This window comes from Rhinolophus sinicus, chromosome 4, assembly GCF_057876585.1.
Source record: "Rhinolophus sinicus isolate RSI-liver-muscle chromosome 4, RSI-T2T, whole genome shotgun sequence".
NCBI lineage: Eukaryota > Metazoa > Chordata > Mammalia > Chiroptera > Rhinolophidae > Rhinolophus > Rhinolophus sinicus.
Genome location: NC_142504.1, coordinates 20,884,933 through 20,910,493, shown reverse-complemented (window position 1 = coordinate 20,910,493; position 25,561 = coordinate 20,884,933). Strand labels below are relative to the sequence as shown.

Genomic DNA, 25,561 nt, shown 5'->3' with positions numbered 1-25,561 from the left:
AGAGCAACATTTGTTTCTCCCCAGATGTAGAAATTGTTGTTCATACGCCCTCTTGCCAATGGTTGTGGACAACCTTTTCCTTGGTATAAAGAACTTAATTTCCACAGAAACTGGCTCAGGGAGGCATTGGTGATGCTATGTCCCAAGTTGTGGCTGCTGTAACTACAAAAATTAACTGAGATAGTGAAACATGGTTCCAGTTTTTGTGCAGTTTTTCAAGTTTCAATTTTTGATTAAATTGACACAAATTGGTGGTGAGATTGTGCCTATGGCAATTTTTTGTGAAAACCTGTATTTTTCACTGTACTGCTTTGAGGTCTCATTTCAAAGAAACATCATGAGCAGTCTTCTGACATAACTGTGATAGTTGTAAAGGATCAAAATTCTGCATTCCTAGAATTTTTCCATCCATGGGCCTTGCAAGTTGTTCACTTAAAACATTCTTAAAATGGATGTCTTCTTGTTTGTAAACCAGCTGATAAAGTAGCACCCAAAGATGCGTGCTTTTGAACACAGGAAATGTGTTCCTACTTACCTGTGCTATTAGTTTGGTGCAAAAGTAATTGCAGTTTAAAAGGTTAAAAAAAAAAAAAATTGCAAAAACCGCAATTACTTTTGCACCAATCTAATAGAAATAACAGCATCTAAAGTGAAGAATTAAGAAACACTTTAAGGCTACTAGGTTATCCTTAGTATTCTTGAATTAACTCTTTAATGATCTTGGTATTTAATAGAAAAACATTTGTCACAGAAAATTTTTCCCCCAGTGTTTCTTTTTTTTTTCTTTTGCAATGTTTTTGTCACAGAAATGTAGTGACAACGGAACAAGTATATATGTGGCTTAAATAAACATCTGTATGATCTGAGATTTAAATTTTGATATGGGAGTTGTTGTTTCTATGTCCATTAAAAACTATTTCTAAAAAAAATGCATGAGTTAGTAAATGCTAAACAGAAGAAGGAATAACTATTGAAGAACAATTAAGAAAGACACTGAAGAAAGAATGAATAGGACTTTGTAAAGTGGTAATCAAGACTAGTTAATATATAATGTGGAAAGGTTCTGAATGGACTTTGGTATTAGGATAATAATATAACATGTATATGTTGGCATGTATTTGAAATCTCAAACTGGGTAAGTCCAAAAAAAGTTATGAGGTCTTGCGATCTGTTAAGAAAACATGATTCATTTAGAACCAATGCGAGCACTAATGTTTGTTGTCATCAACTTCCTTCTAACTTATGTGTCACTAACCACCTGTTCTAAGTAATTTGTAAGGAATTTGCATGTTCCTAGATAAGAAATGTTGTGAGCAGGGATGGCTCCATTTCCCTACTGTTAAAACTGGTTGTTAAATATTCCTTGTAAGTTGATTATTTCTAATTATGATAATACAGCAGCTGTGGACAATGCCCTTTCTTTCACATTCTGTGATATGAAAGGGACTGTAACTTGTTGAAACTCAGTCCTGGTGTTGTGTTACTATTATTGCTCCTCGGGAGGCTTATTAGCCTGTCACAGAAGATGTAAGAAAAATCCATCATTCCTTTTGGAATACGATGAGTCTTTGTCACCCACAATGCAATTAATGTTAAAAATAGAAAGAATGACTATGATCTGATTCTGATTACCCCGAGATGAGCTATTGTCCCAGTAACAGGCACTAATCCAGCAGGCCAGAGATGACCTACACAGAACCATCAGTTTGCTGATTACCATTTCTCTCGGAATTTGATGAAATATTCATGCCTTCGCTCTTCTCTCTGCAAGCACTATTGATTTCTTGTATAAACGCTGCTATATTTAGTCTAGACAAATGGAATGTGGATTGCTGCTGAATAAATTGGATGAAAGACTGGGATCTTGCCTGCCGCTTTCTCTCAGTCTTGGGCAATTATTTATAATCAAGAGCAGTTTTTGTAAGTTGAGGGTGATTTTTCACAATTTAGTGATTAGTCTTTGAACAAAGGCAAGCAGTTAGACACAATCATTTCTGTTGGGATAGCAGGTTAAGAAGTCAAATTACCCTTTGAGGTTTACAATAGCTGTTTTGGAGCGTTATGGGAATTTTTTCCTTATCTTTTTTTTTTTTTTGCGGGGGAGGGGGTTAGGGGTTTGATGTTTACAGTTTATGGATAATAAGAATACCGGCAAGAGGAGGTCCCAGGGTCTCTCGAAATCTTATATTTGTCTTTATAGGGTTAAATTTTGATATTTGTTTATTGGGATTTTCATGTAAAAACTGGAAGCTGCAGTTTGGCCTTTTTAATGTAAAAATGAAATATATCATTAACAGCCATTGCTTTTGGTTGGAATTACGCCAACTCTATAAATTAATGCTCAAAATCTCATGTTACTCTGATGCCTTGATTGAAAATTCTGCATTGGACACTGCAACTAGAACTCTTACAGGCCATCCTTTTCATTTAATTTCAAACTTGGCTCAATTAAAAGCTTTCCTTTCACAAATAATATGTTTTAGAAGATAGTGTCTACCAAACTTTGGTTTATTAGTACATTGTTTTACAATTTTCATTAAAATGCCATTACCAGCAATGCAAGCTTCTGATCAATACATTGAAAACTAATCAGTGTTAGCAACTCAAGACTGATACCAGCCCGGACCCTTCCACCACTCACAGGCACACACCCACAATTCAAATGCTAAGCAAGGACCTTAATGTTTCATGTACTGTCCACAGCCTTAACTTCTTAGAGACAGGATTTCTGAACCTCTGAAAACAGCTCTTATTAAATCCGCATGGAATATTAACTTTGTAGTCCCCGACCTGGAATCTGGAAATCTAAATTACTTTACAGTAGTAGTCAAAGCATGAGATGCAATTTGGAAAAATACAGGAACATAGAAGGGGGAAAATTATTCATATTTCCACCCAAAATGCAACCATCTTCTGCTCTGTATATCACCAGTCTTTGCTATTAGGTTCAGAGACTAATATAATTAAAACTCCAATACTAGATGACACACTCTGTGAGGGCTGGAATTTTTACCTTTTGTTTACTACTGAACCCCACCTCCTTGACTGATGCCAGGAAATGCAATGTTCTTGATAAATGTAGTTGACTAAATTATATTTAGTTTAAAAGAGTTATGACATAATACATGTCACTTGTATTACTGACTTTGATTACAAACAAATATGTTTGTAAGGGTACAAATTTAGTTGTGTTAGAAGTTCCCTGTGATAACATGACATCTTTTCCCTCAGGAGAGTTGCATTTTTGGCCCTACTTTGACTTGACTTTTGTCAAGTGGTCCAGGGGGATAAGTTTTATAAACGACTTGGATACCAGTGAATAATTGGAGTCTCTTTGGAAAAGGGAACTGTGGAAGTTTCAAGGCAGAGTACCTATGGCTGGGTAAAAATTAGGTCCATTTTATCAAAATTGCTATACAGATGATTTTTTATCATCATTGTAAAAAAATGACTATATTTGTTGATGAAAAATTTGTTGTAAAGGGTATAGTGTCTTTTTTGTGTGGGTCCATGTCAATGTCCTAATTTCCTATCCTTTATTCTCTCCCCCCCTTTTTTTTTTCTTCTTCCTGTTTTCCCAGTGGATGTGAAGTCAGAGGTCCCTGTGGGCCTGGAGCCCATCTCACCTTTAGATCTAAGGACAGACCTCAGGATGATGATGCCCGTGGTGGACCCTGTGGTCCGTGAGAAGCAGCTGCAGCAGGAGTTACTCCTCATCCAGCAGCAGCAGCAAATCCAGAAGCAGCTCCTGATTGCAGAGTTTCAGAAACAGCATGAGAACTTGACACGGCAGCACCAGGCTCAGCTTCAGGAGCACATCAAGGTAGCAAATGTCTCCTTGCCTCTGACCTTTTCCCTCAGGGAGCCTGGACCTGACAAGGGCCTAAGGAGGAGCCCTGGGGGAAGGCTCACTGATTAACATGGGGAAGTTGGATTCCCCCATAACATGTATGGCTTGAAGGAAGTGGTGGTTGTACTGGTTGGTGAAAACCTTGGGTAGGTGGTAAACCAAAAAATCTTGGGTAGGTAATACTGGCTAAAAATCTGTTTTGATTCTTGGGGGGGTCTCTACCACTCTTTTATCCTTCAATTTACAGCTTCTATACTGGGGAATAGTAACTTCCCACACTTTTTTTAGATTCTCTTCCATATGATTTTGTTTATTTGTCACATCTACTCTCCACCAAGAAGAACCATGAGCCTGGGAAGACCCATTTTGTTTATAAAGAATCTGCTTATAGCATTTATCAGAAGGGACAAATTAGTCAGTTTATATGAAGCAAGAGCCTTCCTCTCCCCCCCCCAATATTTCTTATGGAAAAGACGTTATAATGTGTGCATTCAAAATAATAACATAAAAAGCTCAAGAGAATTATATATGAAGAAAATATTATCAGGGGCAAATATTTTCAGTATTTTATATGAGTCTAATAGACTATAAATAATAATTTATTGAAAGAATTTTGGGAATAGTTGACTATTTGAGACCCAAGTTGTTTAAATTACCCTAGGAGAAATATGTCCATGTCCTAGACGTTTTGACGATGGACTATTTTCTTCTCAGATCATTTTAGATGTGTCTATGTATCTATTTCTTCTCTTGTATCCTCAGAGATAAGTATTACTTTAGTTTTATTTATAAAATGTCTTTCAACTTCTTTACAAAGACATTTAAAACAAAGAGATTTTGGTCTGATTAAGTAGATGTCTAATTTGAATTTATTACTATAGAGCAGCAAATATTTATAATAAAAATTCATATTATATCCAACACCTTCAAAATGACTTAAATGTTAATTTACTAATACTATTTTTTAAATATTAAATGTTAATTTACTAACTTTCCAATGTTATATCATATTATATTGTATTACAGACACTGATCTTTTGCTCACTTGCCTATCAAACACAAACACATTTCTATGGAGTTAATATAAATAACTAATCTATGTTACTATTATAAAATTTTGCCACACTAATATTACAGTGCCTGAGAAGGTAAAACTATTTTCTTATGTTCCTTGTTTTATAAGACATTTTCTTAGACTAAAAGGCCCATTTTATCTTATTTTCCAAAAAACATTCTTTGATGCATAATATAAACTATAATAGTTTATTTCTTTTACTGGTGAACTTTACTGAAAGATCTCTTGTAGTTTATTGATCTAAAAGAGGCCTTAAAAATAAGAGTAAAAATTTGTTTTATGTCTCATATGGAATCAGTAGTTCATGGTTATATTTTGTATTACAGGAAAACTTTGCTTAGTTTATGCATATTTTTGAGTGATTCAGAAGCATTATTATTTGACCTTTTAAACAATAATAGGAACATTGATGTCCAGATCTCCTTATTCATTCTAGGCAAGTTAGGATGGCAGTGATAATGAGTGAAATTTATGTTCTTCCCCATACTTTAAGATTTAAGTACCTGTATGGTTCATTTTGCTGTGGTAGGTGAGTCGTGTTGCCCTGAACAGAGGGCAGTATTGAGAAGTTACTGCTTTCTTTAAATACTTGTTTTCATTTATGTTTGATGATGCCTTTTGTAATTGTAAAAGCAATATACAAATTTTAAAGTAATTTATTATTTCATTTTACTTAAAACTTAATGGTAGCAAGTAGGTCATTGTTAATTTGGCCCAAACAAAATAACATAGTAGATTTACTGACATCTGGAAAATATTGGAAAAGAGGAGGTTCTTGAGATAAAAAAAAGATTCTGAAGTAGCTAAAAGGGAAATTTAGATTTTGAAATGATTTTCCAAAATAATAAGTTGTTTTCTCAGACACTAAAGACATACTTAAAATTTCATTTTAAGTTTTAAGAAATTGTTTTTGTTTTTTAAAATTGTTTTACATTTTTTATGAGTAAGGCTACAAATTGATGCTTTTAACATTCATTTAGATTTTCTTTTCATGGGGAAGACGCAATGCATTATGCTTTACTTACAGTAGGTGAGTCAGATATTATTACCCATTTTTCCGCCTAGTTAGCTGAGGCAGAGAGAAATACTTTAACTTGTCCAAGGACACACAGCTAGTAAGTGGTGGTTCCAGTAGTTGTAGTCCCACCTTATCTGTCTCCAAAGCTGTCACATCTTCCTGCCTGTCCCCCAGACCAAAACATCTGAAACTGGAGGGGTGAAATTTTGTTTCTTTCTATTTTTCCCAACTTCATTCCTTCAATCTTTGATAATGAAGGGTAGTTATGGAAATTAAATTGTCTGTTTCTAGATTCTAAGATAGACTAAATTTCAATTCCATTTAAATTTTGGGTGCTTTGGGTGAAGCACTGAATTCATCTGACCGATCCTAATATTTGTATAGAATTAACACTTAAGGCAGAGTTTAAGCAAAGTTATGAATTTTTCTGTTGCAATGGAATATTTTAAAACACCCAATGCAGGACTAGTGTATCAAAGCCAAAATACCAAAGATTTTAATATGGAGAGTAACCAGAAATGCTTCTAACCATATCCTTCTGGAAGTGGTGAGGCTATCATGGTTAACATACAGAGTTGGCTTCCTGTTGCTCCAGAGTAACTGTGATGCCATTCCACAAAGCCTTTTATTTTTATTCTATTACTTCTGAGCATAAATTTTGTAGTTTTAGGTACTTATCTAATATAAACAGAAAATTGTACTAACTGCATTACTATTGAGAGTTAAAAATAGTAATACTACTTAAAATGAGTATGGTTCAAACTTACAAATTAAATTTCATGTACATTATGGACATGATGTGTGAGGGCAATTATTTATCTGTCTTACATATGAGGTACCAAGGCTCTGCTTAGTTTAGTAAGTTGTCTAGATCTCATATCTAGTAATGCCAGAATCTAAGTAGAAATCAGAGTCTTTAGTTATCCCTCAGTGAGCACATTTAACATTTTTTATTGATGTCTATTTCTTAGTCTAAGAGAAAACTGATATCTTGCAATGGTTATTAAGAATGGTTCATATTTATGTTATTCATTGTTTGGAAGTAAATTCAAGGGATGCAGACAAACAAACAACAGTGCATCAAAGTGCTGTTTAATGGAAGTGATTTCTTTTTGACCAATCTCTCTAACCTGAAGGTTTTTGTGTGCTGGATGAACAAACCAGACTTTTGCTGTTTTGAGAAAAGGGCCTATTATGGATATACAGATTGCATTAATCTATTGAGAACCTTCTCTGTAAGGTTTTGAAATTGTTAACAATTCATTCTATTTCAGGTAGACGTCCCCAAAATTGTATCATTTATCACTATTCTATTAAGTTTGACGATTTTCATACCATTTCTTGGGATAAGAAATGAAGATTTTAATTGCTTATTTATAATAAGAGAGACTTGGTATAATAGACTTCTGAGCAGTTCCTGCCTTTGCCTCTTTCATATATTTCAGATTACAAAGAAAAGTTACTCAGGGAACTAAAGATCTGAGTGAATTTGGTAATGATTTTTGACTGGCGGAACAGGTAATGAAGCCACCTAAAAACTGGCTTATGGGTGACATTAAGACCACCTATGGTGTTAGTTGGTTGTCTTTAGATTTCAATAATTTACCAGAAAAGTGGGTAAAAATGTAAACTACATACAAACAAGTTCCAAAAGCTCATAACATTTTGATTTGGTCTGTGATAACTTTGAAGCCTGAAGAAATTGCACACTCTCATGTCTTTCTCTTCTCGCAAGTTGCAACAGGAACTTCTAGCCATAAAACAGCAACAAGAACTCCTAGAAAAGGAGCAGAAACTGGAGCAGCAGAGGCAAGAACAGGAAGTGGAGAGGCATCGCAGAGAGCAGCAACTTCCTCCTCTCAGAGGCAAGGATAGAGGACGAGAAAGTAAGAGGCACCAGGGTAACACTTGGACTCTCTTCCCTCATCGCTAGCGGATCGCCATGCAGAAAGAAGCCTAATAAAAAGTGGAATTAAACTTGTCAAAATTGTCTGCATTTAACTAAATGAATGAATTACAGCCCCAAATGGAAAGCTTTGACTTCATGTATCAGCTCTCTGCATTCAGTCTGCAAAGTATCTCAGGAAGTAAACATAGCATTGTTTGGCAAAGATACTAATTTCTGTTGTTTCAAATTTTAAAAATAATATTATAGTACAGCAATCTAGCTATGCCATACTGTTTAATAATAACCTTACTTCCACATTTCCTCACTATTGTAGGTGTGATTTAAAAAAATACAGTGAATGTTTACCAAAAAGAAAAATTATTACAGTAAAAGACACATTGCCATGAATCCCCCACAAAATACTCCCCCTCGCTTCAAACACACTTATCCCATCGTTCGTGCCACTTTCTGAAGCAGTTCTGGAAGTCCTCTTTTGTGAGTGTCTTTATTTCATCCTCCATCATGATAGTGCTTCATGTCACACATTGCTTCTGGTACATGGCGATTTCTGTCAAATAAAATCATTACGGTGTGTCCTCATCCACCTTATTCACTGGTGCCAACCGGTGGCTCTTCCCCAAAGTCAAAATCACCATGAAAGGTAAAGTTTTTTAATCGATTCAGGACATCGAGACAGCTACAACAGCGCAACTAAAGACACTCACGAAAGAGGACTTCAGAACAGCTTCAGAAAGTGGCAGGAACGATGGGATAAGTGTGTTCGAAGCGAGGACGAGTATTTTGAGGGAAATTGGAGCAATGTGTCTTTTACTGTAATAAAAATTTTTCTTTTAATTTAAACATTCACCATATTTGTCGATCAAACCTTGTGGCTTGATCTGGCTCAGGTAATAATTGTTCTGTAAGTCAAGCCTTGCCTCCGTTTAATGTTTGAGTACCAAGACTTTGGGAAGATTTAAGGCAGAACATTTGTAAAAAAAAATAAAAAACTATCCACAAGAGGGAGACAGATCCAAATAATTCCCCTGTATGAGGTCAGTTCAAAATCAAGATGTAGCAAAATTTTAAATTTAAAATTGGGTGATACGAACTGGGATTGTCAGCAATATTTACTTGTTTAATGCTTAAAAAAATGTTTTTTAAAGTTTTTCAAAATAGTGATTCAGAAAACATCATTTAATGTGTTTAATTGCTTATATGGTTCCCCAAGATGTCTTGACTTGTTAAACGTAGTGTTTTGTTCCTCAGCAGTATTTTTTTAAAACTTAGAAAAAATTAGTATTAATTCTAGGATGCCTCTTTCTGAAAAAAACAAAAACAAAAAACAAAAAAATGCAGTTTAAAAAAATGATCAAAGCTCTTTTGAAAATTGACGTTTTAATCGTAATTACAAAACATTACTATGCCATTTTCTAAAGCCTGTTTAGACTCTGGTTTCTTCTTTTAATAAGAAAAATTTCCTATGCTGTGTCCAGTTGTGCTACTTCTTAAGTTTTGTTAAATATTTTAGAGTCATGAAAGGACAAAACCCCAAATGAACATCTGTTTCTATATGTGTGTGTTTAAGGGGCAGTGGCAAGTACAGAAGTAAAGCAGAAGCTTCAAGAATTCCTGTTGAGCAAATCAGCAACGAAAGACACTCCAACTAATGGAAAAAATCATTCCGTGAGCCGCCATCCCAAGCTCTGGTACACGTATGTTCAGTGTTTGGCTATTTTCATTACTGGGGTAAAGAACACAGGTTGCATGTGTTCAGCTGTGCACAGATCTGGGGCTTGCCAGTTCTCAGCTCTGTGGCTGTGGGCAAGGTCCTTGACTTCTCTAACATCTAGTTTCCTTCTCTGTAAGAAGGGAAAAATAACAGTACCAGCTCTCTAGGCTTTCTGGAAAGGTCCTATGAAATAATATGGTAAAGGGTGTAAGAGAGAACAGGGCTTAATAAATGTTAGCAGGTACCATCTTGTGGGTCAGGAAGGATATATGTTCTTGCTGAATGAGTAACTTTGACAAATGTGGGGTAGGGTGTAGAAATTGATCTGTATTTTGCATTTTTCTATTCTCAGATGGTGCATCTGATATCTTTACAATAATTTCTGAAGATTTGGCAGGTTGAGATTGTATTTTACTTGGCTTGATATAAGATGGAGATTTGAGCTATTTTTAAAAGGCCAGAAGATTTTTCATTTAAGACAAAAAAAAAAAAAAAAAAAAAAAAAGAAGGAAGACAAGGGAAGGAAACATAAGAGAAGGCATAAGAGAAGGGAGGTAACTAACTAAATAAATCCAAGTCTTCAGTAACTAGTTTAACCCTGACCATATCACCTTATTTCTTTCCACCCTGTAAAATGAGAGTAGATTGGCTTCTGATACACAAGCTGATAAAATTATACACTGTAGTATTACAGTTTTTGGAACCATGTTTCCCTAAGTCCAGGAATGAGATACTATGCAATATACAATTCTTCTTTCTATAAAATATAAAGGGTGTGGTATTTTTAAAAATCAGGACAAAAACTGATAGGCAAAGCATGTTTGGATAATAGACTAATAGATAATAGTTTCATTTCTCTCATTTTATAAATGTTTGCTGAATTACCATAGGATTTTAAACTTACATATGTTTTAATCCCTCACATCATAAAGGTAAGAGAGTAAAATATCTGATTACACTGGTACACTGAAATTGTAGGTATCTCAGGAGTTCTATTTAAACTGTTATTATACTTACAATTCTATTTTATAAGTATCTGCCCTTCTCTAAATCCCATAAAGAAGGTAACTGAGGCAAATTCCAGAATGCTACGTAAATACTTTTTAATGGTTTACATAATTTCTATCATGCATGTCAGTTCACTTGAGAAACCAGTCCCTGAAGAAAATTTTCAAATGTTCAATCAGCATCACAAAGTATTTTGAAAACTACTGTTTTATTACCTAAAATTACATACATAATTTATAACCAGTTCACATTCTAAGTTAAAGCCTGTTTGCAGAAGAGATAATACCTTTTTTTTTTTTTTTAAATGTGAAACAACTACATACAAACAACTAGTCAGCTGAAAATTCTTTAGCTGTTCCCTTGGCTTTATTAATCATGACTCTCAAAAGTTACTTAGCAATCCTTTTTTTGTACTGAATCTCAATTCAGCAGGGTCCAACTCCAGACAACTGTAAATCATTAACTTATGGAATCTGAATTTAATACTTTTTTTGCCAGTTATGGCTAGATGAAATATTCTAAATCAGGTAATTCTTGAGAATGTGTGACTCAAATAATACTGGTAATCACCTTGGTGGTGATACCATGCCCTACCTATTGTTTTCTTCATATATAATAATTATAGACGTTTCTACCTGCTGGCTAGTCTCTGTTCAGTTCTGTAAATTATTCTCCAGTAGTGCAGTCACATCTCCTTCACTGGATTTATGTAGGAAAGAGAAAATATTTTGAGAAATTAGTTTCATACGGAATAACGATGTTATCTCCAGTCTTTACCCTGGAACTGCCGTCGCAGTCAGGGGACCTGAGGCTGGTGAGTTTTCTTTAGCAGAAAAGCCACCCTCATACGAGGTACTTTCATGTGCGATCTAGCAATTTTTTAAAATGAAATCCTTCTATAAGTTTACTTTTACCTTGGTTGTTCTACACTGTTGACTAAAAAAGTTTCAGATGATGACTTTTTCACTAGCATGGCCCTTAAGGAAAGCATACACAATAGTCTCATTTTCAAAACTCAGGCTCTTGGTGAATTCTCTCTTTTCGTAACACACACTTTCTGTGTAACTTGTGTAACCAAACATCCAGTGGGCATGCTTGGGAATCCCACATCATTCAGTAACATACCGCTGAAGTGAACTTGGTCACGGGAGGCTGTGGTTTGTACACACTAAACATAAACACAGCTGACACACGTGTGCAGCACGTGTGTCTGATTATTGCTGACCACCGTGCAGTAAAACTCTGGAGCCAAAGGTGAACCCTCTTCTCTTTTGTAGGGCTGCCCACCACACGTCATTGGATCAAAGCTCTCCACCCCTGAGTGGAACATCTCCATCCTACAAATACACATTACCAGGAGCACAAGATGCAAAGGACGATTTCCCACTTCGAAAAACTGGTAAGTTGGTGAAACAAGAAGATTCCACTTGCTGTTCCATAACATACCTGTAGTTTCATTTTGCCATGCCTCTAGAGGAACGTCAGAGGATGTGAGTCATAGCTGATATGCCCCGTGCACCCCTGCCCTCAGCATGAACAGATATGTGGGGGGGAGGGGTACACACACACACACACACACACACACACACACACACACCCTCTGGGTCTATATCCGTGTATTCAGTATATAATCCAAGTACCTTTTTAACTTCAAAGTTTATCATGTATGGATTTTAGACGAACTAGCTTATTAACAGTAAACAGGAGAATTATGAAAAATAGAAATTTGATTTCTCAAGAAATTTAAATTTTCTCCATTAATGAGGAATTCTATCATTGTCACCATTTATCTAATTTTTCTATTGAGCCTCAATCATTTCGTACAAAAATGGGAATAACTTATTTTTCCTCACACATTCTAAAAATCTTAAATTTTAATTGTTTAAGAGGTGAAAACAGATAACGCCAAAGCTACCTTCTGAGTAAGTGACTTGCCTAATGTCTCACTCATTGTAGGAGAACTCAGAGTGAAGTTTTATACCTAATAATCTCGTGTAATTCTATGAAAATTTGCTTAGGGGAATTGGGGCAATGAAGCTTCTATTTGGAATTTAGTAAGCAGCCCTGTGGCTTTAAGGCCTGTGTTTGTTTTCCCATCGTCTCCTATTTCAGCCTTATGCTATCTACAGAGGATGCCAAAAAAATGTATACACATTTTAAGAAAGGAAAAAACTGTATTAAAATGGTAATAATATATCCCGATAACAAAAGATGAAATCAAGTCATGTGTATACTTTTTTTTTTTGGCACCCCCGGTATTTTACATGTTATATGCTCTTTCCTCTACAATAAGTATATTTAAACTTTATCAAGATATAAGCATAAATAATAGCCTGTGTATACATTGTGTTCTAAATCTTATGATGTTTTCCAAATCTGGCTCTTTAGAGAAAGTTGTAAATTAAAAAGAAAAAAAAAATTATATCCACAATTGATCTGACAAGGTATTCAGAGAAGATAGTTTGATCCATTGTACTTTACTCGTCTACTTGAAGAAGTATAGATCTATGTAATTTGTTTATGATTTCAAATAATTATATTCATTTTCCCAAGCAATTGTGAATAACTGAAATGGATATAGATTATAAAAACACATGCTCAAGTTATTTTCTGTCATATAATTTACCTGTAGCATACTGAAGATTTAAAAATGAGTAAGAATGTGTTACCTACAGTCAAGTATTACAAAGCAATCCATGACCTTTTCTTTTAATAGCCCAAAGATGTCTGTGTTTTTCTACTACAAGACGATAGGTATAGTAAAATGCTTCAAGACGTAAAATGCTTCAAAAAGGGTGTGCAAGAGGAAGAATGAGTTTTATGTATTGTATCAGAATTTCACACTATTATCTACAAATCAGATTGCCTTTTATATAAATAAACTTCTCTGGGATAAAAGGAAGAAAGCAGAGTGCGCTTCCATGTATTTCCAAAACATCGAGTATAGTTTATGAAAATTGATCCATAAAGGACATGAATTTTAGAATGTGCGGTCTTTGACCTGCAGTCTTGACATTCAGTTGCACCAATGGCATGTGTAGGAACTATTGACAGAGATTATGCGAATATTGCCCCAGGTCTCAGGGCAGTAACTGGCATTCAAGAGCCCACAGAGTCACTAAAAGGAAAGAAAACACAGGTCCCCTTATGGCAGGAGGTTACTGATGAGTGATATAGTTACATTCACAAAGAAAGACGTCTACCCTGCTGTGCACACAGCCTTTGAATATATTCTTACCACTGGGAGATTGAAAACTGACTGCAGAAATGACACTGATTTTGAGAAGAAGTGGCATTTGGAACCAGTCAGCATCTAGAAAGCAAATCTGACTCCTTTTCAATACTGTAGGACAAGTACTAAAAACCCATTCTTTGTGTCCCACTGTTTCCATGAGAACAGTTTAGGATTTTTTCTCTGTAAAGAATGAATAGCAAGCTGTTAATTTATTCTTAGAGAAATTCTCAATCCACAACAAGATTCAAAGAGAAATCCTGCTCAGGATATATGTTACAGAATTTTATTCAAATCTGTACGAATCTGAAAGACATTTTCTGTATCTCTATGATGTATAATAACAGGGAAAAGATACAGCCTTTATCTTTTCTATTTTCTGTGTTTGCGCAGTATTTCCAATTTCTTCCCTTTATATTGAAAATCTGATACTTTTGAAGTTTCAGGTTGTTGATCCATAAAAACCAAACATTTTCTAGCATTGTACCAATAAAGTTCTTGAACAACCTTTAATACTTTTACATATTTGTAGAGGTTTCAAAATATTCCTTAATTCAATTTCCATTTGTCTAAAGAAATATGCTATAATTAAATACAGATGTTTTCCACACATTATCTAAAATACTTAGAGATACCCTTCATTAATTACAAATAGGCAGAACTCTTCCAACTTTGATAAATATTATCTATTTGGTGTTTTTCCAATCCACTGTGAGAAAAATTTAGATGTATATTTGCACTAAATAGAAGAGCCAGGAAATACAGACAAATAATAATTTTTACTTCTATGTTTGTTGTATTTTAGGACTGCATAGTTATTACAAAAGAAAGTGAACAAAATTACCATAATTAAACATATGTGATGACTGGGGAGACTGTTTAAGATAATTTACACATAAAGTTACATTAAATGAAATCTAGAGTAGTGGCGTTGGTCATATCATGTAAATACCAGGACAGCAGTGATAGAGTCAAGCTTTCCCATTGGGGCCTGATTATCATCCCCTGTGGTCTACTTGAATTTCGTTGAACTGAATCTTAGATTTAAAAGAGTTGTTCGGTAAGTGGATTCCATCTTTTGATTTGCATATACTACTACTTTCAGTTTCTTTTTAAACTAAGTTAGTAACCAATTGCCAATGTGTATAAGAAAGATGTAAGGAAGTAAAGCTGCAACCAGAGTAAGACAATCTTAATGACCCTAACAAGTGGCCCCAGGGGTGTCCCTTCAGCAGTGAACACTATTTGGAATCTCTCTTGACCTCTTAGGACCCAGCCAGACAATGGCAATCTAGGAACAGTCAACCAGAGAAGTCTCATTTGCCTGCAGAAATCTGACCTTTGTCATGCAAAGCGGACCTTTACTTCCTTCCCCTTAAGAGAATCATAGTTCCTCACAGAATTTGAGCATTTTGGAAACATCAGAATAATACCTATAGTTGGCTCTAATCAGACCCATTTCTGAATCACTTTTCTTTGAAATGTAGGAATTGAGTTTTTTGCTTCTTTTACAACAATGAACATCAAAGGTTCTCATACTTGGTTGTGAAGTTGAGAATAATTGTTTTTAAGTTTTATATTTGTTGCCCACACTTAAAGTAGCACTTCCTTTTAAAATTAGACTCTGTGATTCCTTTTATTCTATGACACAAGGATGTGTTGATACTGAAATTTGGAATATTTTACTGAATGTTATGGTTTGGCAGCAAATTATATTGTGTTGTAGTAGGTGACTTTTTTTTTTTTTTTTTTAATCTATGTAGTACAGTGCTGAACTGATAATAAACTATACAATTGGGAAAGGAAGCTTCTGGGTCCAGACGCTTTTGAAATAGTATACATTTCTCACAGAGATAGTGCATATGTGGTGACTGAGAACTGACCTTCCAAACCACTTGAATTGGCTTCTGTTCCAGTGAATGTGTGCATATGTTTCATAAAACATTACGGTGAAAGTTCTGGAGGTTTTGTGCTCCATTGTATGATTGGGGTCTTACCCAGTGAACTTTGCCTTTCTTTGAATGTTATAGTCTTTCCATTTAATACTTCTGAACAAAGTCAGCTTGCTGGCAAGATGAACCTCTTCAAGTGCACAAGCCATATAAAGCTTGGCTTGGGCTACTAGCACTGTTCCAGCCCCACTGAAGTATTCGTTTTAATGGTCAGGAACACTAGCATGAGACTCAAAGATGGAAGGGGTCCAAACATAAGGCTTTAGAAGGCCAATGTCATTTTCCACACTGAGTAAATTGGAAAGAAGACAGAGATGAGATTTGTAGCTTTATAAATCTCCCTCAGTATAGCAGTTAGAAGTTATGCCGTGGTACTTCGGTGACCTGTTCAATATTATAATCCAGAATTAAGGAGACCTTTTTTTTTTATATTTTAAAATCTTTCTCTCTTCTTTTTCTCTCTCTAGTTCTGTGTCTTTCTCATTTTACTACACAAACAGACATGTATGTACACACATGGACCCACACACACATATCTGCACAGACAGCACTTCTGCTTATAAAACTATTCACTCAGTCTTATTCCTGATTGACAAAAAACTGGAGCACTTTTATATATCTTAGTGCTCTTAGTCCTACTGTTGTGGTGATTCTTGCTTAATGTTATTGAAATACACTCTTTGTGATAAACTTATACCAGTTTTCCCAGAATTGAGAAGCACCATGGCATAGTCACACAGGCTTTGAATCTGTCGGCCGGTTTGAAATCTGGATCCTCTGTCTTGTGAGATTTATTTAACCTCTTTAGGCCGCAATTTGCCTCATCTGCAAAGTGGGAATAATTATTGCCCTTGGTTCATACAGTTATTTTGAGGATTCAATTAAGTAATGCATGGAGTGCCCTTAGGATCCTACCTGGGATTTCGGGAGTGCTTATCTTAACTTTAAGTTTCTAGTTGATAAGGAATTGGGTTTCATTTATTTTCATCGGGTTAAAACTAAATCTCTTGCTGGTGTGGAAAGTCTTTGTACGGTCTCACATTGTCACCTTTATTGTTAGAACAAGTACATGGAAGAGAAAATGAAAACATTTTTATTTTAAGCTATGTGTAACTTGCAATGCTAATGGCGAGAAGGGAACAGAGCCTGGCATTTCAGAGCCCAGGATGGAGTCCAAAAGTAGCAGCAGACTCGTTTCTGTCTTTTACCATAGAAGGAACTCTCATTGATTCTCTGTGCTCACTAGGGCCAAACTGAGTTCTAATTTCTGCCCTTGACTTCATTTTTAAATTCATAGACTTTAATTTCTCAAACAGTTTTTAGATGTACAGAAAAATGGAACAGATAGTGGAGGGTACCCAAATCACTCTCCTCTCTTCCCCAGAGTCCCTGCTCTTATTAATATCTTGCTTTAGTGTGCTACATTTGGTACAACTAATGAACCACTATTGATAACATTAGTAATGTAGTCCATAATTTACATAAAGGTTGACTCGTTGTGTTGTAAAGTATAGATTTTGACAAATGTGTAATGTTGAGTCATGTATCCACTATTACAGTATAATGCAGCATAGTTTCACGGCCCTAAAAATCCTCTGTGCTCCATCTATTCATCCCTCCCCCTGACCAACGCCTGGTAACCATTTATATTTACACTGTCTCTATAGTTTTACCTTCTGCAGAATGTCATATAGTTGGATCATCCTCTACGGAGCCTTTTCAGACTGGCTTTTTTCACTTGTCCATATGCATTTAAGATTACTCCATGTCTTTTTGTGGCTTAAAAGCTCATTTCTTTTTATCATTGAATAATACTGCATTATATGGATGAAGCACAGTTTGTTTATCCACTTACCTGTTGAGAGACATCTTGGTTCCTTCCAAGTTTTAGTAATTATAAAGCTGTTAATAAATAGTTGCATGTAGATTTTTGTGTGGCTACAGATTTTCAACTAATTAGGTAAATACTTAGGAATGTGATAGCTAGATCTTACTGTTAGAGTATGTTTTATTTTGTAAGAAACTGCCAAACTACCTTCTGGAGTGGCTGTACCATGTTTCACGCTCACCAGCAGTGGATTAGAGTTTCTGTTGCTCCATGTACTCACCAGCACTTGGTATTTTCAGTGTCAGTTTCTTGGATTTTTAACTATTTTAATTGGTATATCATGATTTCTCATTGTGGTTTTAATTGGTAGTGTCCTAGGGTTATCATGGAATGTTTTTCTCTATCCGTTTACTTTTAACCTATCTGTGTCTTTATATTTAAAATTGTTTTCTTATAGGCAACACAGAGTTGAGTCTTGGTTTTTTGATTGTTTGTTTCTTTGTTTGAACCCATTATGACAGTCTCTTTTAATTGGTGTAGTAGAGCGTTCACATTTAAAGCGGTTATTGGTATAGTTAGATTAATATCTACTATATTTGTAACTGTTTTCTAATCATAGTACATACTCTCTGTTTACTTTTTTTATCATCCTTTCTCTTTCTGCCTTCTCTGGTTTTAATTGAGCATTTTATATGACTCTATGTTCTCTACTGTCTTTGCATATCAATAGTACATCTTTAAAATTTTATTTTTGTGGTTTCCTTAGAGTTTAAAGTGTATATTTACAGCTAATCTACCTCCACTTTCAAGTAATACTATATTGCTTTATGGGTATAGGTACCTTATAACAAAGTATCCCCAATTCCTCTCTCCATCCTTTGTAATATTTCTGTTTTTAATTTCACTTTTCCATAAGCTACTCTCACACAGTATATTCTTAATATTATTTTCAATAACCTATTCGATCTGTTAAAATAAGAAAAATAAAATACTTTATTGTATCTTCACTTATTCCTTTCATTATATAGATTTGGGTTTTTGATCTATATCCTTTTCTTCCTTGCTGAAGAACTTCTTTTAATATTTCTTGCAAGGCATGTCCACTAGCAACAAATTTCCTTCGTTTTTGTTTGAGAAAATATTTATTTCTACTTCATGTTCAAAGGAGAATTTCTCTGAATACAGAAATCTTGGTTGCTGGTTTTGTTTTCTTGTATCGCTGTAAACACTTCACTATACTGTCTTATTGTTTGCATGATTTCTGACAAGAAATTTGATACAATTATTAGCCTTGTTACTCTGTAGGCAAGTTGCTTTCTATATCCTCTGGTTTCTTTGATGATATTCTCCTCACCTTTGGTTTTCTGTAGTCGAATATGATATGCCTAGGTGTTTTTGGTATTTATACTGCTTCATGTTCCCTGAGATCCCTGTATCTGTGGGTTCCAACCATTATTCAAATATTCTCTAGCTTCTTTATCTTCTTGTTATTCTGAGATTCCCATCATGCATATATTACATCTTTGATAATTGTTCAAGATTTCTGGAGTACTTGTTTCTTTGTTTCTTTGCCTTTCAACTTGGGAAGTTTCTATTGACATATCTTCAGGGTCATTGCTTCTTTCCTCAGCTATATCCAATCAACTGATGAGTCATCAAAGGCATCCTTCATTTCTATGCCTTTGATTTCAAGTATTTCCTTTGTTTCTTCCTTAGCATATCTATTTCTTTGCTTATGTTCACCTATATATTATTGCATGTTGTCAACTATTTCCATTAAAGACCCTAATATATTACTTATAGTTATTTTAACTTCTCTGATATTTCCAAAATCTTTGTCTATCTGAGTCTGATCTGATGCTCGTCTGATACTCTTCAGACACTTGCTTTCCCTTGCCTTTTGGTGTGCTTCGCAGTTTTGGTTTTTTTTTAAATCTAGATATGATATATTAGAAAACAGAAATGGAGTGGTTAGGCTTTTGGTGTGACATTTTATGTTAATGTGGCTGGAACTGATCTATGTTCAATGTTTGTTATGCCTGTAGGTTCCAGAGGCTTTAGTTTCCTTTAGTTTCTTTTTGTTTTGTTTTTTTGCTTTTTTCCCGTTTTCTTGGAATTTCCCTAAGAACATCTTCATAAAGAGAGTCTGTGTGTCTTGCAACCCTCTCAGTTGTAATCCACTGTTATTGTGCTGGAACCCTGTAGATGTTTTCATAAGATGTCATGGGTGGGTATTGTTCTATAATGTTAGGATTAAATCTCAGTTTTTTAGTGGGCTTTTATCTGTGGTCTGTGGTCTCCAGGACTGTTTCTTGGCTTCTCTTTATCCTCCCCTTAAGTGAGACAGGAAAGCTAGAAGGGGCTGCAGTTGACTAGTTGCCCTTCCACCCAGTTCAGATAAAGCTCTGGTAAAAATCTTCCCTTTGAGACCAGGTTTTTGTTATGTATAATGCCCTGGGTATATTTTAAAATTGTGACTTTTCTCCTGAACATATTTCCAAATGGCTACTTTTCTCCCATCCTACATCCCTACTTTCTAGCCTCACTTACGGAGAGGATTTTTCACTGATTTTCACTGAGAGAACCTGGTTGGGTTCCTGTAAGTAAAACCCATGAATGTGTAGGGTCCCCACTGAGATTGGGACCCTAGAGTTTTTAACTCTCAAGCTTATCCATGCTCAGCCTCCAGCAATTCGTCAAATTAACATTTAAGTGTTCCTATCAGTTAATGACTCAGTGGCCTCTGTTCCCAATGTGATCTCAGCTGTGATTTTCTGTATTTTTCTCTCTCTCGGTTTTGGGGTGATGATTTGCTTTGAGACCTCAATTCTCTGATGAATCTAAGAAAATTGCTTTGCTTTTCAATTTACTTTTTTTCTTGTGGTGAGGATGGGAGTAAAGATTTCTAAGCCCTTCACATATTGGAGCTGATACCAGAAACCTGCCATTGACTTTTAAACTTGTAAAATATTTTATATAATATTTCAAAACACAATCTTTTGAACTTTTTGAGATGACAAATTCATATTTAAAAAATATAATTCCTATTAATTAATTTAATAGATGTCTTCTAAAAGATTAACATCAATTATTTGACTCTCTGCTCAGCTTGGTCATGACTAACAAATACATGTGCTAAAAAAAGCTGTAACAGAGATAGAATAGACCGAAACCATTTTATATCATATTTTGGAAGGAACGTAATACTTTGTGCTAAAGTCTTTGCCTAATGATTCATTCTATGGTATTTTATTCCGTGCTCTCTTCTCTATGTCATCTTTCTCTTTTCCCTAATGGAAATCAACACTCCACTGGTTTTTGCTGCTTTGAAAATAAGTTTGATGAGATATTGGGTTGGAACAGCATATAAACTACTACATAAGCAAGACTTGGGAATTATAGGACTGTTTTTCTACTTTTCTTATATAAAACACTAGAGATTTATATCAAACACTAGAGATTAAAAAAACAAACGAATCTTTCTTTGACTTCCCCCAAATTAGAAATTTTAGCTCCTTTTTAATTTTTACATAGATAATTTGATTTTTAAAAGAAGCCTTTTTGATATATTTAACCATTTAGATTATAAAAAGTTAACCATTTTAAACTACCATATTTGTTTGAATTTTAAGATGCTCATTTTTCAAACAAACAAATATGAAATCTGAGTATGTCTAATGGATATTTCATAGTTTAACTAGCAATGTGTTTTGTTTGTTTGCAATTTTTTTCTTAGTGGTGTGCATGTTACAATTGATAAATTACTGTAGTATTTACTGGAGAATTAAATGGTTTAGAATAGTAAGATTGCTTGTGATAAAGAACACAAACTTGTAATATCTAATTTTTCATTTAACAATTATAAAAAGCATAATAGAAAGTAATGTTCCTGAGATATGTATATATATATATATACATATACATTTTTATTCAGAGGTTAGGTATGGCTAGTTAGAACCAAGGAACAAAATGGTTTAAGTTTCGGAATTCAATAAATGAGAAACTGGTCTCACAGATTATATATACAATATATATGATAACTAGTTGAAGTTAAGAGCAAGTATAAATTGAGACTTATGTGATAATCAGACTTCTAAGAACTTTGAAAATCCAACTCAAGTTATTTGCTTGTGGGGGTAACTAGAGTGAAAAAGCTAATATAGCCTAGAAAGACAAAGTGTGGAAAAAGAATCTTATAGTTTGCAGTTAGATCTGGCTGAGAAATTCTGATGTGGTACTGCCAGTTAGAGCTATGTGACCTTAGACAAGTTACAGGACTCCTCTGAGCCTCATGTTTTTCAAGTGTCAAGTAGGGAAAAGATTTGCCTTGAATGATTATTGTAAACAATAGAGGTAGTACATGAAAGGGCCTAGCCCAGTGCCTGATATATAAAACAGTCTCAATACATATTGCCAGTATGAATTACTGAGAATAATAGTGGGCTATTAGTGGTAGGAATTATTAATAGTAGCCACATGGGATAATTGTAGACGAATTGGAATGACAAAAGGAGTCTAGAGTTGTGGTCTTAACCCTGTTACTGATACAGAGGATACCAAAAGAATGTATACTCATTTTAAGAAAGGAAAAAGAAAACTGTATTAAAATTGTAATACTCAATATATACCAATAACAAAAGATGAATACAAGTCATGTGTATATATTTTTTTGGCACCCCCAGTATATCACCTTGAATATAGCATTTTATGATACTGGATCTTTGATTTCTCAGTTAAATGAAAGATTTGGACCAAATGATCCCTCATATTGAGTATAAGTCTAATAGAAAATATATCATCATGCTTCATGAAAAGTAAGATAAAATGTTAATGATTTGAAGACTATATAAATAAGAAATAAACGATGGTGCTTTTGTATAATTGTATCTCAAATTCATTTTAATTAACTGTAGGAAAGTCTAATGACATACTTTTCACTCCCCATAAAATGTTCAATTAGAAATAGGCAGGACACTTTAGATGAGATTGGAATGAGAAATTGGCAAAAAATAATAATTAAGACTTTAAAAGCCTTCGGCCATCTGTTGTATAATCATGAGAATGATTGAAAAATGACTCCTAATTTGTACTATTCATAATTATATAACTTGAAACACTGGGAAAATATTCCACACAAATATATGCACATATATATCTCTAGACATAGCTAATGAAGTAAATTAAAAGATAACAAAATAGATAATGAAATATTTGTGATTATATTTTCTTTAAAATTTTCAGCCATCCACTGAGTTACTTTGACGCTTAAGTGTCCTTTATGGTAAAAAAATCTGGGGGAAGCCATTATCTGTTTGCTCAGAAACCTTCTTTGTATTTAAGGCAGCACATAAGAGTTTATCCTGGCATGCTAGATTCTTCAATAAGTGGTCTTGATTTACCTATACAGTGTTATTTTTTATTTCTGTCTACCAATCTACTGTTTTATAAAACTATTTGCTTTTGAGCTTTTTTTATTTCAATATTTATACTGATTCTTCCACTCATTATCACTTATCCATATACTAGATAAATTCACAAGTCATTCTTTCATAAAACTGTCATTCTGATACTTTCCTTATCTGTATCCCATATCATTGTAATTTTTGCTATAAAAGCTGGCAATCATGTCAGTTATTAGATATTATATTTCATACTGTTGTTTTTATCTTGTTCTTCCCAACTGGATAATAAAAATATCATTGAAGATAGTATTTGTAACATCTTCATTCCTTATCTGACAAACCACACACTTTGTGCTGGGCCTATAAGTGGGTATTAAACAGATCAATATGAGTAAAAAAGGACTTTGCCATTAAGGAGTTCACTGTCTTCATAGTGAAGTAGGTTTTGAAAAGCTTGATTGAAAGTTAATAGAATTTAGCACTCGACCTACCTTACTTCTTGAGGAACTACTATTTCTCATTTCCAGAAAGCAAAGCTTCACACCACCTGAAGAACGCAGGTAAGACATGGAGCTATTCATTTTTTAGTTATAAGTGTTCAGCATATTTAATTGGAATTATCTATTATAATTTTATTAGACGTAGTTTAAAATAGGTAACAGAATAAATCCTCTCAGAGAGAATTTATTAGTCTGCCACAGCTATACACACATACGTGGTTCTTTGAAAATAGTATAGACGAGTACTGCCCAATAGAATTTTCTGTAATGATGGAAAACTTCATTATCTGCAGCGTCCGACTCAGTAGCTACTATGAAGATGTAGTCACCTGAAATTGAACGCACATTGTGGCTCATGTGCCTGAGGCAATAAATTTTGGTGGACACATTTTAATTAATTTAAATCTAAATATCCACATGGAGCTAGCTAGTGGCTATCACATAGGACAGACAGGTATAGACTTAGGCAGGCGCATGTATGACCTGGCCTGAGTGCCTCTACACAATCCCTCCAGTCAGTGCCCAAGGCAGACATCACTAATCAATCACAGCAAACTCTTCCCTCTGAGTTTAGACATCATCACATCACCCAAAGAAGATAAAATGTCTGAGCAGAATTATATGTTTCAGGACTCTTCATTTTTAAGCAGCAAGAAACCAATACAAATCTGCTTAATTAAAAAAAAAAAGGAAGGGATTTAGAGGGGTTCATTTAACTGAATTTTCCAAGTGTCCAGGTATAATAGTTCAGTGTGTTCACATGTTGTTATTAGAAGTATGAGGTCCCATCCTGTTTCTGTTGGACTTGATATATGGTAATGCTCTCTCCAAATGGTGACTAAGATAATCAATACATCCCTGGACTTAACCTCTTCACTGCTTAACAAGAACAGCAAAAAATGAGCACTTTCCCCTCATTACAGTTCTGATAAATTCCCAGGACTAACTCTCTTGAACAGCTTGGGTCGTATACCAACCCTGATTCACTCACTCACAGAGAGATCAGTTATCCTGTGGGGAGGTGCTGGCAGCCTGTGTCACTTGCCCACCCAGGAAGTTTGGGTGGAATTTACCTTAGTTCTTGAATGAAGTGAACTGAGAATGAAGCTGACTAGCATTCATCCTTCTAAAGGGCAGCTCTGATCCTCTTGTTCAAAATTTTGTGCGGATTTTTACACATGCTCTGGGCCTTTCCACAGTGGGCTCTTCAGCTCTCATTTGCCTACTTATTCTTCCAAAGTCTTCGGAAGCATTGTAGCTTATGGGAAGATCTTCCAAATTTGCTACCTTCCCTGCCCTGAAGCAGTGATGTGGAATTCTCTTACAGTTCAGCTATCTTAATTTGCTTTTGCCCTATAGTTATTCCCATGTGCACACTGCCCCTCTGTCATAATGAAATTTACTCAAGTGGCAGGATTTGTGCTTTATTTTTGTGGCTTCAACAATGGAGATCACAGTATGTATTTTTATGTAATATATGAGTGTCTTTCGTTTTTTTTGGCTATGACCAACTACCACATAATGTGTAACACATACACATACCTGAAAAAGAAAATCAAAATTCACAATACCTTTATCATGTGTTTCTTTCCTACTATATTATATTTATTTTATTTTAAAATGCTGCTTACAACACAGTAGATTCATATCACATTCCTCATATTGTGAAACATTATAGGGAATTATCACGCAAAGTTGATGAAATGAATATTTGCCAGTGAAATGCACTGAGAACTTTGTGATAAAAATCATGTTTTGAGAGCAAAAAATATGCTATTAAGATAAATATAATGATAAATTAATTACATTATTGTGATGTTTACCAACTCCAGAGGTTTTGTTGCTCTACAGAGAAGCGCTGATAAACAAGAGAGCAGCAAATTACCTTGCTGTGAGAGTTGGTCAGAAATAAATGGGATTTTGAGTTTACCACTGGCAGGAATATTTAAATGTGTATGTATTTTAAATATGTTTATTAAATAATAATTTGAAGAAATTTAATGTTAACAGCTAGTTAGATTTATCTATATGGTGGTTACTATGTGATACATACCATTTTAAGCATCTTGCTATATA

At 34.6% G+C, this 25,561-nt stretch overlaps 1 protein-coding gene across 10 annotated transcripts in view; it reads left to right on the top strand.

The window, feature by feature from the left end:
• LOC109445154 (histone deacetylase 9) overlaps window positions 1-25,561 on the top strand; it is a 537,678-nt gene that overhangs the window by 454,533 nt on the left and 57,584 nt on the right. For 5 of the 10 annotated variants that reach the window (XM_074340819.2, XM_074340821.2, XM_074340820.2 and 2 more), the window contains 4 exons: window positions 3,582-3,823; window positions 7,679-7,829; window positions 9,420-9,546; window positions 11,849-11,970. In XM_074340819.2, coding sequence (XP_074196920.2) covers window positions 3,582-3,823; window positions 7,679-7,829; window positions 9,420-9,546; window positions 11,849-11,970 — 642 coding nt within the window. The remainder of the gene's footprint in view (window positions 1-3,581; window positions 3,824-7,678; window positions 7,830-9,419; window positions 9,547-11,848; window positions 11,971-25,561) is intronic. The other 5 variants (XM_019727304.3, XM_088797707.1, XM_088797708.1 and 2 more) reach the window with 2 other exon arrangements.